The following is a 15,352-nucleotide window of genomic DNA, read 5'->3' on the forward strand; positions in this document are numbered from 1 at the left end:
GGCAGACTAAATTTAGACACTTTGTTCACTAAACCGCACGGTCTTCGGCGGTGTCGGATGAGATACGGGTGATAATTGAAGAATATAGTTTAATTCCGTTTAAACCCTCAACAAGTGTGAACACGTCGTTTCGTGTTAGTGCAGTGGAAATCTAAAATTTCGCAAGAAATTTTTTTTCCGTACTTTGGCGACTCGATGTTGTAATACAGCGAGGTTTGTGCTGAAAAGAAAGTCTATATAGCCTAAGTTTGGAGTTATATCGCTGATGATTATACCGTGTGAATAGCAAAATCCTGAAGCTTTAACCTTCCCAGCTGACTGTTGTGCCTTTGGACGCTTCGGACGTGGTTCTCCGGCTGCGCCGGCTGTCTACTCAGATGAAGATCGTTTTAGATTCCGGAGTGAAGTGACGGATCCATGTTTCATCCGTTGTCACATATCGACGCGAAATTTATGTCAGTTTTAAAATTTAAATTTGGAAATTATAACAAGAAAACTGGCATTCCCTGCGCAGCGTTTCAATCGTGCTTCAAATATAGAAAAAATTCGGAGTAGATAATGTCAGAGACATAGCCGCGAGATCGACGAAGGACTGCATTCGAGAGGTGTATAGATATAAACTGATTTGATATCGTCCTGAAAAGTACCATTCGGTTTCGGAAGATGGCGTTAGCATTATAAGAATTAGACAGTTTAGGACAGTTTTCTTAAAAAAAAAACTCTACGTAATTTTTGAGATCTTGAAAAGACCTTAAAAGTTTATTTTGTTTGGATTTTTCTCGAACGCGATGCAGTCAAATGCTATGCTTTATTTGCGCTCGTTTGGTGCAAATTTCGCACAGTGAAAAGTGCACAAAGCAAAATTAAATTTTTCTAGATTTGCACTGAACTGATGATTTTTACCTTTGATTTGCAAAGAACTAATCGTTTTTTAGATGACATTTAGAGCAATTAAAACGACTGTTTTTTTTATAATGTTCCCCATCGTTATACTTTTCTCCAATGCAAACGACCAGCAGCTGGATGACGCAATCGTTGGAACTGCTCACAATGCGGATTGATCTAACATTGAACCAACCTCTTAACCAAAGCTTTCTTTTTACGTCGTTTCTTTTGTAGTTTTTTCACAAAAATAGCAACATACAGAACTTTGATGTCGATTATATCATTTCGGATTTGCATATTTCATTGAAAGAAACTATGAAAAATGCTGTACGGGATTCATTTCCGGCTTTCCGAAGGGTCAAATTGTGGAATTCTCTACGATATTAAACACTGTGTGGAACATTTTTCTCGAACGCGATGTAGTCGAATGCTAGATTGGTGTGAGTTTCACACAGCGAAAAATGCACCAAGCAATTCAAATTGTCCTAAATTTGCTCTGAACTGATGATTTTTACCTATGATTTGGAAAGAACTAATCGTAACAGTTCTTTAGATGACATTCAGAGCAATTATAACGATTTTTTTTTGTATCATGTTCCCCATCGTTATACTTTTCTCCAATGCAAACGACCAGCAGCTGGATGACGCAATCGTTCGAACTGCTCACAATGCGGATTGATTTAATAATAAACCAAATTTGATTAAGAGCTTTCGGTTTACGTCGTTTCTTTTGTAGTTTTTTTTTTCACAAACATACCAACATACAGAATTTCGAGGTCGATTATATCTTTTCGGATTTGCATATTTTTTTGAAAGAAACTATCGAAATGCTGTACGCGATTCATTTCCGGTTTTCCTAAAGGTCGAATTGTGGAATTCTCTACGATATTAAACATGGTTCGGAACATTTTTCTCGGTGCGAATTTCACACATCGAAAAGTGCACAAAGCTAATCAAAATAATTCTAGAATTCCACTAAACTGATGTTTTTTACTTTCGATTTGCAAAGAAGTATTCTTAATAGTTCTTTAGTGAATAGTTAGATCCATTAGAACGACTGATTTTTTATAATGTTCCCCATCGTTGTCCACTTTTCGTTGTCTTTTTCTTCAATTCAAATGACCAGCAGCTGGATGACGCAATCGCTCTTGTTTGAAACGAAACTCACAGAATAACTATTTGTTGTTTTTTTTTGGCGTTTTGGCTTGAGGAACGGAGCATCATATTCTTCGCCACTGACTGAAGCACCAGTTGAATAATGCCGGGTGTAGTTCAATTGTATTGACGTAGATGGAGGTCTGCGCACTTATTTCATGGATTTTCATCGACTGAAGTTAGCAAATGTGCAACAGGGTCTATTTATAGACTCGGTTGATTTTGATGTTTCATGTTTGGAACTATTTATTCACTATTCAGACAGGGAAATATTCATTGAGAAATCAAATCCGGAGTAATTTCCGTACACGTTCGTGTGAGCATAGTAAAGAAAGACGCAGTCCTACGTCGAAATAGAAAACTTCCAACAATTGAATTGGCTTTCATAGAGAGGTTAATTTTGAGAACACTCATACCAAAAATATTGCAAGTGCGGCCATTTTCTGAAGTTGCCATGCTGCGATCCCGTAGATAAATAAAAAAATTTCACTCCAAAGCCTGCTGCGATGATTGGGCCGCGGTCGGTTCAAAACCGGTAAAGTCATTAAAATGACATTGGCTGGCAACCACGGGTCGTGTTCCCGCGAGGCGCCGGGTTATTCACATCCTTTGGATTGCATATTCATTAAGAAGCAGCAGACATTTAAGTTCCGAAAGATACTAAAACAGATTATTATTCTCTCTTTCTCTCCCTCTTCCGCGCACAGGTGGCAGTATATATAGGAATGAAACCGACGTGCCATGTCCATCGTGGACGTTTCGATGCCCGGAGGGCAAGTGCATCCCCCAGACATCGGTGTGCAACTATCAGAAAGATTGCGAGAAAGGCGAAGATGAGTTCAACCACTGTCGTGAGTATTTCGGATTTCAGATTTCAATTGTTTCTGTGTTTTTTTTTATCAACGAAATCCGCCGTCATGAAATCTGGAAAGCTAAAAACATGAAACAAACCAGCACGTGTCGCCAAATGGTCAGTCTCTGGCCAATTGTTTATTTGTTTGTTTGTTTGTTTGTTTGTTCGAGAGATTCCAGACCAGGGAAAAAAGTCTGGCTGCCAGAAATCACATTAAATTGCATAACGATTGTTCGATAATGAGCCGTAATTGGCCCTCTTGGTGTGCGGTTTTGTTGCGCATATCCGCGGCTAGAGGAGCTGCAGCCGCATTCCATAACAGAGTGGATATGATGATGATGATCTGCTGCAACGTCGTCAATCGGAGAGGAAGGTACAGGAGAAAAAAAAAGAAACAGTACGGGAAGTGGAAACATTTGTGTCTTGTTTCAAGCACCGGAACCGAGCACCGATTACGACTGCATCCGAGACGTTGTTTTGCGATTTCACTCGACAGTAATTTGTTTTGGTTTGCGCTTGTGGTACATTTTTTAACTTCTCAGGAGGGGTGTGCTCGGAATCCATTCCAGGTTCGTCGCCTACGAAAACCTTCACAGAATCACATTCTAAGCATTGCCTCGGAATTGTTTAGAATCGCAGCAAGCCGTTCCGTTTGAATGTGCACTGTCATTCTGAGCCGATCGTGCAGCGATAGAATTTCAACGCCAACTGTGTCGCCTGTTAGTTACATTTCATGTTTTTTTCTTCTTGTATCCTTTCCTTCTAGCTCCCCCGGAATGTGAGCCGGGCCAGATTAGCTGTGGGCAGTACGTGTTCAACAAGACGTACTGCATACCGCCGCACTACAAGTGCGACATGACCGTGGACTGTGTGGACGGAACGGACGAATCCGACTGCAGTAAGTATAGTGCAAAATGTGAACCTTCTCATTTACATCATCATTATCATCATCATCACCGCTGTTGCCATCATTAGCTTTCAGAACATGATCGCACACTGATTGAGATGCTTCACTCACTCGCATTAACGGGTTTATTGACGACGATGATGGCCGATGGTTATCGTCGGTTGTCGATCGTCGCGGAATTCGTGACTGGTTCTGGCACGGTACGGTTGCACATACCCTCATTCCGCTCCAGCAATGGATCAAACCTTCCCACTCCCTGCCACCAGGTCTGAGCTCTCTGACCCGAGAGAGCGCAGAACAACCGTTGTCACCGAGCAATCGACTCGGAGCCCTTCAAGGTAATCCAGTCCGGCAACTGCCGCTGCCGCCACCCAACCAAGCCCCACTGCCCAACATCAATCACCTCACCTTTTGATGTTTTGGTTTTCGGTTGTGCTGGTGTTTGCGTTTATTTTTGTTTTTTTTTCTGTTCCTCGCGGGGCCATCGTTGTTTTGGCTCCGATGGCCTTCCAGACAGAGAAATAAACAAACAACATGGCGATGTTGTTTAAAAACAAGTAACGTTGGTGACAGACGCAATTTGTTTTTTCCCTTCTAATTTGGTATGTTCGTTTTGACTCGGCGAATTAATCAAACAATGATTGTGGCTTAGAAAATTCGGCTGTAGAAAAATTAAGCAGTTTTTTTGGGAGCGGGTAATTTTGCAGAAAACTTTTTCGTCATTTCGCCAAATTTATTATTCATTCGTTCAGAGAGAAAATCCCACGGGAGTGGATTGTTTGTTAATCCTTTTTCCGTACGCACAAAACTTCACCAAAAGTTACTTTTTAGAAAAAAACCGCATCATTTTTTGAAGTAACAACAGTTAACAAAACTTAATACACTGAAGTTTTTTTTTTAAAGCGTGGAAAGCAACACGTAAAAAATATTGAATAACTTCGTTAAGAAATAAATAAAATACGGCGAAAAAAAAATACTAAATAACTTCGGAAATCCGCCTAAAAAACCGCGTGATTTCACAAATCCGCTTAACTTTGGAAATTCGCGTAGAAAAACTGCGTAGCTGCTTAAAAAAACGTAACTTCGGAAACCCACCTGAAAATCCCGTATCTTTGAAAGTCCACGTAAGTTCGGAAATCAGCGTAGGAGAAAAAAACGCGTAACCTTAGAAATACACATAGAAAAAACGCATAACTTCGGAAATCCGCGTAAAAAACTTCGTAACTTAAGATATCCGCGTGAAAAATCGCGGTTCTCCGGAAACCTGCTTAAAAAAACAACGTAAGCTCGGAAATCAGTGTAGAAAAAATAAAAAGGCGTAACTTCGGAAATCGGCGTTAAAAAACTACGCCACAAAGAAAATCCGCGTAAGTTCGGAAATCGTAAGAAAATCGCGTAACTTCGCGTAAAAAAAAACAACGTAAATTCGAAAATCAGCGTAGAATAAAACTGAGTAACTTCCTGAAATCCGTGTGATAAAAACGCGTAACTTTTGATATCCGCGCAAATTCTGAAATCAGCGTAGAAAAAAAAGCGTAACTTCGCGTAAAAAAACTGCGTAACTTCCTGAAATCTGCGTAAAAAACGCATATCTTCTAGAATCCGCGTAAAAAACCGCGTAAGTTCAGAAATCAGCGCAGAAAAAAAAACACGTAAAATTAGCGTAAAAAAACTGCGTTGCTTCGAAAATCCGCGTAAGTTCGGAAATTGTAAGAAAATCGCTTAACTTCTGAAATTCGTGTTTAAAACGTCGTAACTTTGAAAATCCGGGTAAAAAAATGTGTATCTTCGGTAGTCCGCGTGAAAAAAAAATCACGTAACTTCGAAAATCCGCATAAAAAACACGTTACATCGGAAATCTGCGCAGAAAAAACGCGTAACTTCGGATACCTGCGTAGGTTCGGAAATCAGCGAGAAAAGCGTAAATAACCACGTTACATCGTAAGTTCGGAAATCAGCGAAAAAAGCGAAACTTCGGAAATAAGCTTAGAAAAAACGCATAATTTCAAAAATCCACGTAAAAAAACTGCGGATATCGGCGTAAAAAATCGCGGATCTTCGGAAATCCGCGTAAAAAAACAACGTAAGTTCGGTAATCAGCGTAAAAACTGCGTAACTTTCTGAATATCAGCGCAGAAAAACGTGTAACTTCGGTAACCCGCGTATGTTTTAAAATTAGTGGAGAAAAAAACGTGTTACTTCGGAAATCTGCATAAAAATTCGCATATCTGCGGATATCCGCGTAAGTTCGGAAATCGACCCATAACCTCGGAAAAACGCATGGAAAAATCCACGTAACTTCGGGAATCTGCATAAAAAATTGCGTAACTTCGGATATCCGCGTAAACAATCGAGCATCTTCGGAAATCCGCATAAAAAACACGTATGTTTGGAAATCAGCGTAGAAAAAAACCGCGTAACTTCGGAAATCCTGATAAAAAAAACTTCATAACTTTCTTAAATCCACGTAGACAAACCGCGTAACTTCGAAAATCCGCATAAAAACCGCGTAAGTTTAGAAATTAGCACAGAAAAAAAACTAGTAACTTCAGAAAGCAGTGTAGAAAAAAACCTTCTAACTAAAAAAACTTCGAACATCCGCGTACGTTCGGAAATCAGCGTAGAAAAAAACCGCGCAACTTCGGAAATCCGCGTAAAAAAACTGTGTAACTTCGAAAAATAAGTTCGGAAATCGTAAAAAAAATGCGTAACTTCGGAAATATGCAGAGAAATATCGTGTATCTTCGGAAATACGTATTTCCGCTTAACTGCGTAACATTCTGAAATCCGCGTAAAAAAATGAGTAGCTTCGCAAATCCGCTTTAATTTAGAAATCAGTTAAAAAAAAACGCGTAACTTCGGAAATCAGCTTAGAATAAAATCGTGTATCTTCGGAAAAATATCGCGCATAAAAAAAATGCGTAACCTCAGAAATACGTATAGATAAAAGAAAATACGTATAGAAAAAAAATGTAAATAACTGCGTAACTTCGCATATCTTTCTAAAAAAATCGAGTATCTTCGGAAATCCGCGTAAAAATACTACGTAACTTTCTTTTTTTTTTTTTTTTGTTTCAATTATAGAGGCTTTAACATCTTAGGTCATTCGCCTCTTCGGACCAGAAAATCTTTCTGGCCCTATGTGCGGGGTTGGGAATCGAACCCAGGCGGGCTGCGTGAAAGGCATCGACTATCCCATCACGCTATACCCGTCCCCTCCCGTAACTTTCTGAAATCCGCGTAACTTCGAAAATCCGCGTAAAAGAACTGCAAAACTTTCTGAAATCGTTTTAAAAAAAACGTGTAACCGAAAATTCGCGTTCAAAACCCCGTAACCTCGGAAATCAGCGTAGAAAAAACATCTAAAAATTCGCCTAAGTTCGGAAATCGTAAAAAAAAATCGAGTAACTTCGGAAATATGCAGGAAAATATCGTGTATCTTCGCAAATACGTATTTCCGCTTAACTGCGTAATGTTCTGGAATCCGCGTAAAAAACGAGTAGCTTCGCAAATCCGCGTTAATTTAGAAATCAGTCCAGAAAACAAACGCGTAACTTCAAAAATCTGCGTGAAAAATTCGCGTATAGAAAAAAAGTAAATAACTGCGTAACTTCGCATATCTGTCTAAAAAAAATCGAGTCTCTTCGGAAATCCGCGTAAAAAAACTACGTAACTTTCTGAAATCCACGTAAAAGAACTGCAAAACTTTCTGAAATCCTCGAAAAAAAAATGCGTAACCGAAAATTCGCGTTAAAAACCACGTAACTTCGGAAATCAGCGTAGAGAAAAATCGTGTATCTTCGGAATTCTGCGTGAAAAACCACATAAGTTCGGAAATCGGCGTAGAAATAAAACGCGTAACCTTCAGAGATCCGCGTAACTTCAAAAATCCGCGTGAAAAACTGCGTAAATTTAGAAATCAACTTAAAAAACCGCGTAGCTTCTGAAATTCGCGAAAAAACGAGTAGCTTCGGTAATCTGCGTGAATTTAGAAATCAGCACAGCAAACAAACCCCGAAGTCACGGGGAAATCTGCGTGAAGTAATTGCGTATCTTCGGAAATCTGCTTAGAGAAAAAAACAAAGGCGGAACCTCGGAAATACGTATAGCAAAAATAAAACGGAAATTTACTCGGAAATCCAAGTAAATAACTGCCTAACTTCGGATATCTGCGCAAAAAAAAAATCTAGTATCTTCGGAAATCCGCATAAAGAAGCTACAATTTATTGTATGATTCCCAATGGTAAATTTGCTAAAATTGCTGCAAAAAAAATCTGCTATGAAAAAGAAACAATGTGACAATGGCAGTAAACTTTCTCGAACGTATTCCCAGGCCTACTGATGATGGATTACAAATTCGTTCGTTTTTTAAATCTAAAACACACCATTGCTTTGTTTGCTAGTTTGAAAACTGGCCTACTGCGTTTTTTCAAATGACAGTTTTACAACGGAAACAGATTGATTTGAAAAAAGCGTCTTCGACAGTGGCAGTAATGTCGTGAAAAGTAATGTCGTTTTCGCTAGTTTCATCAAACAAACACTTTTCCCGAAATTGTGTTGGTTTGAGTAAATCCGATATAAGAATTAGGTTCGAAATTGCTACAAACGAATGATTTGACAGAAGTTAGGTTGGAAGAACGCAAGGATTAGAAGCTGGGTCGACCCGTCAATGTTCCTATAGCTGTTTCAAACGCAAATTGACACCAAACATCAGCACGTCTACTGATGGCGAATCAAGCCTAAGCACGTCTCTTCAATCAGCATAATTTCTGTCCCGTTACCATAATGTTCCGGCCTATCATCACCATTGCACTGGAGACTGAAGGCAATCAGTGTCGGCTGCCTACCGTAACGAGTCATAATGGGTCTAAATTGTGAAATTAATCCTCTTGAAAGCAGATACCAACGCAACTGACTGACTGGTGGCGAAGTACATTCACTAACTGTTTCCTTCTCTTTCCTACCTCGTAGCGTATCGCAAGTGTCAGCAGGATGACATCCACTGTGGGACGCTGGCCCAGTCGGTTTCGGTGAATGGTCGCGTTGCCGATATTTGTGTGCCAAAAGAGAAGAAATGCGACGGTTATTTGGACTGTCGTACCGGTGTGGACGAGGACGGCTGTTCCGGGATTGCCTGCCGGCTGGACCAGTTCCGGTGCGCGAACGGATTGCGGTGTATCGATACGGCACTGAAGTGCAACCACAAGAACGATTGCGGTGATAACTCCGACGAGCAGAACTGCAGTAAGTATAGAATAACTCATTTGACCTCTAGAACCTTTATTAGTTTGTCGTAGGAAACCTGATTGCGCCATCAAAAAGAAAAAAAACAAGATAATTAATCAAACCACCTCTCGACGACACGGGCTTCTTCTCGAATGAGTCGGCCATTAATCAACCGTTCGTGGTGGTGGTGGTGGTGGTGGTGGCGAATAAAACACCTGGTCATCTAGCGAGATAACCGATGTTTGTTTTATCTTTTGCTGTTTTCTCAGATTTCCCGCCTTGTCACGGTGGTCAGTTCCGGTGTTCGAATTCCCTGTGTATTCCGGCAACCTTCCACTGCGATGGTTATCACGACTGTTCGGACGAAAGTGACGAAGCAAATTGCACGGCCATCGCCTGTCCCGATAACAAGTTCCTCTGTCCCCGGGGCGGACAAAATGGGCAACCGAAGTGTATTGCCAAGACGAAACTGTGCGACGGCAAACGGGACTGTGAGGATGGAACCGACGAGGAAACTGCTTGCTGTAAGTTATATTCGATAGTTCATGGCATTCTTGAAAATAATTGATTGATTGATTGATTGTTTGTCGATCGTTTCAGCTACCACATCTTGTCCCGCACTGGGTTGTGGATATAAATGTGGACCATCGCTGACCGGAGGTTTATGCTACTGTCCACCGGGGCGAACCCTTTCGGCCGATAACCGTACCTGTAGCGATCTTGATGAGTGTAACGTTTGGGGTCACTGCGATCAGCTTTGCACCAACACGGACGGATCGTTTTCCTGTGCCTGTGCCAACGGTTATCAGCTGATGGACAAGTCCCGTTGTGTGGCACCGACGGCCGCTCGTTTGGAGTTGATTTTTGCGTACGATCGAGCGATAGTTCGGATGAGTTCACACGGTCAAGACTTCCGAACGATCGCCAACGCTACCGGAGCTAGTGGTTTGGCGTATCATTACGGTAAAAACCTGCTGTTTTGGTCGGACATTAAGACCAGGAAGGTGCAGTCCCAGGTTCTCATGGACGGTGGATACGGTGGACATGACTTCACACTACCCGGAACGTGGGCCCCGGTTGCCATAGCGATCGATTGGATCGGTGATAAGCTGTACGTTGCGGATTTGGTTGGTCAGAAGGTTGATGTGTTCGAACTCGACGGACGGTGGCATGCCGTTGTGCTGGGATCTAATTTGACCAGTCCGGCTGATCTTGCACTTGATCCCACGTCCGGTTTGATGTTCGTCGCCGACGGAAGTCATGTGCTGCGAGCTCACATGGATGGTACTCACGCAAAATCGATTGTATCGGAGGCAGCCTACAAAGCGTCCGGCGTAGCGGTCGACGTTATTGCCAAACGGGTCTTCTGGTGTGATTCGTTGCTAGACTACATTGAATCGGTGAACTATGACGGTGAATATCGGGTCATGATTTTACGTGGCCAACAGGTACCCAGCCCGTCACGATTGGCTCTGTTCGAAAACCGCGTCTTCTGGACGGATGCCACCAAACAGGGTATCATGTCGGTGGACAAATTCGAGGGCTCATCCAGTATCCAGTCAATATTTAAAGCAAAAGATATCCGAGAACCGAAAGCGATCGTCACCGTTCATCAGCTGACCCAACCGATGGTATCGAACCCCTGTGGAAGCAACAATGGCGGCTGTTCGCAGATGTGCGTCGTTACTGCCGTACAAGGAGCTCCCTCCGGGCTTGGGTATCGTTGTGCCTGCCATATCGGGTGGCAACTGTCCAAAGATTTGATGAACTGCCATCTGGTGCGAGAATTCCTGATGTACTCTCAGCAACGTTTCATCAAAGGTAAAGTTTTGGATCCAGTTATCGAAGGTTTCAGTGATGCCATCCTACCGGTGGTGTCCCGGCGGGCACGATTCGTCGGTCTTGATTTTGACGTCGTTGACGAACACATCTACTATTCGGACGTGCTACAGGACGTTATCTATCGAGTGCACCGCAACGGAACTGGTCGTGAAATTGTGCTTGCTTCGCAGAACGAAGGCGTCGAAGGTTTGGCGGTTGATTGGGTATCGAAGAATCTGTACTACATCGACAGTCGCAAGGGTACTCTGAACGTACTGTCCACCAGAACCGTAAGCTATCGACGGACACTGTTGAAGAATCTAAAACGACCCCGTGCCATTGTGGTACACCCGAATAAAGGATTCATCTATTTCTCCGAGTGGGATCGACCGGCCAACATAAGTCGCGCCAATTCGGATGGTTCGGGTTTGATGGTTTTCAAGAACGTTACGCTCGGTTGGCCGAACGGTCTTTCGATCGATTTTCAAGAGGATCGTGTCTACTGGTGTGATGCTTTGCTGGATCACGTGCAGCACTCGAACCTCGACGGAACGGACATTAGAACTGTGAACTCACGGTTGATTCGACATCCGTTCTCGATAGTCATCCACCAGGACTGGATGTACATCACCGATTGGCGACTGGATGCGATCGTACGGCTCAATAAGTTAACGGGCGAACAGGAGGAAATTATGGTCCGGGAACCACAAACCAATCGGCTGTACGGGGTGAAAGTCTACAGCCGTTCAAGTCAGATTGTTGATTCGGCACAGCCGTGTTCCGTCAACAATGGTGGATGTGAGAAATTGTGCTTTGCTGTGCCGCGGAATGAATCCGACGGGCTGACGGTGAAATGTGGTTGCCCGTATGGTGAACGGCTTGGGGATGACGGCAGAAGCTGTTTCGCTGATCCGAACGCTGAACCACCGGTGCAATCGTGTCCGAATACGTGGGATTTCACCTGTAACAATCAGCGCTGCATACCGAAGAGTTGGATTTGCGATGGAGATGATGACTGTCTGGACAACAGCGACGAAGAGCAGAACTGTACGAGTGAGTATTTCGAGCTTAGTCTAGTCGTGTTTGTTTTTTTTTCTGGCAGTTAGCAATTTTGTTTGTGTTGTAAGGTAATCTTAGTTAGGAGTTTTCAGATAAAGCATTCGAAGATTTTCGTAGTTTCCTCACAAACTACTGAGAATGCTTCCCAGGTTCCATTATAAAAACGATTGTCTTTATTCGAAAGTTGTCAGTTTTATTCGTCTTCACGCCCTTCAGTCTGGAACTCAGACTGTCCCGAACGATGAAGTAATGGTCTATGGGCGACTTATCAATAATTCCAAGTGTTTACTGTTTACAAATTTATTCTCCTACTCTCTTTGCAAGCACGACTGCAAGTTAATTCGATATACACCGATTTCTCTGTTCCGCACGACAGGTAAATCACCACATAACAGTTTCTAACAGCCACGAAATGATGGTGAAAATAGGACACTGTACTACATCACCATTCACCGTTACCTCTGGAGTTCCTCAAGGAAGGCATCTTGGACAGTTTATATTTTTACTTTATCTCAACGATTAAATTTTTTCGATCAAGTGCATGAAATTATCTGATGACTTCAAACTATTTCATATTATCAAAATCAAGTTCTGATTCAGACACAATTGAAAAAATTTGTTGTTATATCAACAGAATGGTTTTGTATGCCTCCAAATGTTCCGTCATTTTTTATTTAGTCGTAAACAGTCTTCAGTCAAGTTTGACTACGATATTGCTCAAACTATTCTCGAACACAGATCGTCGGTAAAAATATGGGGGTCCTCCTATATTCTAAGTTGAATTTCAGTTTTCGGATACTCCGCGCTAAAACAAACTACGGATTCACTATTTCAGTACTTTTGACTTTCATCTATCACGTAATGTTATTAAGTAACTGTTTCTCAGATTGCTGTCTAATTAGATTCAGTTAGTTTTAGTATAATCAGTATTAATAATATTGTATTAAATACAGGAAAAATGTGTCATTTGGATGATTGTAATCTGTTGATGCAAAAGATGAGGAGGTTTTATGCCTGTTGGAGAGCAAGTTTGACAGAAACTATCTCTAGTTTGCTTTTACCCGTTCCTAAATAAATAAATAAATAAATTCTGCAATGTAAACTGAAGCAGTATCTTCAGCGAAACGGTGATATTCTGTATGAAGATTCCAAAGCCAGTGAATCCATTGACTGCTCTAAATTTATTGTGAAAAATATTGGGGATCAGTTAAAGGCGTACGTGATTCAACGATTCTTTTCTTCCATGGATGTGTCGAAACACACAGTAAAGTATCCAAGAAATGAGCATGGTTGAGAATAAAATTATGGGCCAAGTAATGAAAATACAAGGACATAAAACGGGTCTGAGAACTCGACAAGCTGTTCCAAGTTTACAATATTATCTTCAAGGAACTTGTTGAATAGATTCAACAAAGACCTTTTAGCAGGGTAAGATTTTTCAACAAGTTGAATTTGGTTCTGTCTTACCCAGGAGCTTTATTGTTACATGACAAAAGCGCACGTGAGAACTCTACCATCAAAAACGCTGTTTCATTCATTCATTTTTAGCTTTTATTATGCTTTTATTTTAGCAGTTTTCAATTCCTGAACACTCTTCGTCTCACCGGTTGAGAGGACGGATGGTAGTTTTCGAACCGGGCACGTTCGTTTCAGCTTAAATCGCGGTATCAAGCTGTATCAAGCCAGCCAGAAACGTGTACTTTTCCTCCGGAGGAAGCTTTCGTGTTGTTTTGTAGTTTCTCAGATATCGAGTTTGCGTAGTTTCTTACAATCAATATTTCGTGTGAGGTCATACAAAATATTGGCTGTCTCAAATGATATCAATCCGCTGTCGATTGAAACTACGATCGGCAAATGATCGCTACCTTGGGGGTCAGGGATTACCTTCCACTTATAACCCGACCGTAGCAATGACGAACAATTGAACATATCCAGTGCACTTAGTCTCACTGGTGGTGTAGGAATCCGTGTCGTTTCTCCCGTATTCTATTATCATCATGAAGACATCGTTGAGGCCCTTGGAGGAGTGTAGACGGAAGTAATGTAAAGGTCTTGACTTGCCTTTCATTGTGATTTGATATGCGACAACTTCAATACCCGGTATCGAAGGGAGGTTAATATGATGAAAGGAATAGACATTTTTGGTCCCTAAAATTACTAGGTTTTTCCATTCCACTGAATAATGTTTCTTCGTGAAAGTTGAGGGGTATTTCAGAAGTTAACCATTTTTCACATAAAGCAAATACGTCGCAGTTTTTTGTTAGGAATTTGAAAGAATCTATTTTAGGAATGATGCTTCTGCAATTCCAGATCCGTAATCTCGTTTAATGAATTAGCCATTGAAGGATATGGTCGCTGAAAGAAGGGGCCATTTTGCAGTCAACTGCTTCAAAAATGATTCTACTGTGGGTATAACAGTTATCACAATTGTTTTATTCCGCGATGTCGTAGAATTTTTGTAAGCCCAGCACCGGTCTGATTCTCTGACTGACCTTTTGAAACACTGAGGGGTTTCGATGTTCCAGGGAGTATTGGATACTCCTTATCGGATTCAAGATATTCTGCTTCAGGATTTTTTGGGAGTACTACGCTTAGGTGTTGTGTTGTATTCGGGGCGGGATTTATTTTTTTCTCTTCCTACGGGATGTAATTTTTTTCTCTTCCTACAACTTCTAGGCACAGCGGAAGATTCGTCAGTTGACAAGCAAGTGAAGAGATTAGTAATGATCGGTGGTGTAGCTTTCTTCTTTTTTAATTTGTATGCTGGACATGAAGAGATATCATGGGGAGTATTTCCACAGTAGACAAATTTTTCAGAATTTCTGCCGCACGATTCGTAGAAAAATGGAAGGGTAAAAACAAATACTAAACTTAAAGGTAACGCAAAACTAAGTAAACAACGAATACTTCATTAAAGCTAACACCAAAATAAAATCAATTCAGTCACGGCGAGTTAGCTTGATTTGCGAATAACAGCTACGGTCCGAAGAAGTAACGATCCAGTCGAATCCGAGTGAAATCAACGCTAGACGCCACAAACAAAGGCAACTTCCACGGTTCTCGAATTTGTCTATCGTTGTCGGCACCCTGTCACGACGCCATCTTGATGAGATCAAAATCGGAACTTCAAAATCAGCTGATGGCAACATAAACAAACAAACAGTAATACATTTGTTTTACGCGTTTACCTTGTTTAGTGCACGAAAATTAGTGAATTTTGTGTCGACTCTTTCACAATAACTCGTCGGTTTACCTAAAATACAGCAGACAGTGTTTTGGGACATCGAGTGGAGATAATTTGCACAATTTGAGAGTCGCGATGAGTATCAAAATATAACAATGTTTGGGGCTCGAAACGCGAGGGGTTCAACGTAATCGGTATACTTTCAAATGGCTGGTGCTCACATACCGGTGTCAGATGGGTGATCGTTGTACACTTTCGCAGA

General features: G+C 41.5%; 1 protein-coding gene across 4 annotated transcripts in view; it reads left to right on the forward strand.

Annotated features, from left to right (window-relative positions):
- The window catches only part of LOC131426308 (low-density lipoprotein receptor-related protein 2), a 115,834-nt gene that overhangs the window by 68,925 nt on the left and 31,557 nt on the right, over positions 1–15,352 (forward strand). For all 4 annotated transcript variants that reach the window (XM_058588938.1, XM_058588940.1, XM_058588941.1 and 1 more), the window contains exons 3-7: positions 2,748–2,891; positions 3,660–3,791; positions 8,772–9,044; positions 9,296–9,550; positions 9,627–11,900. In XM_058588938.1, coding sequence (XP_058444921.1) covers positions 2,748–2,891; positions 3,660–3,791; positions 8,772–9,044; positions 9,296–9,550; positions 9,627–11,900 — 3,078 coding nt within the window. The remainder of the gene's footprint in view (positions 1–2,747; positions 2,892–3,659; positions 3,792–8,771; positions 9,045–9,295; positions 9,551–9,626; positions 11,901–15,352) is intronic.

Source organism: Malaya genurostris, chromosome 1, assembly GCF_030247185.1.
Source record: "Malaya genurostris strain Urasoe2022 chromosome 1, Malgen_1.1, whole genome shotgun sequence".
Lineage (NCBI taxonomy): Eukaryota > Metazoa > Arthropoda > Insecta > Diptera > Culicidae > Malaya > Malaya genurostris.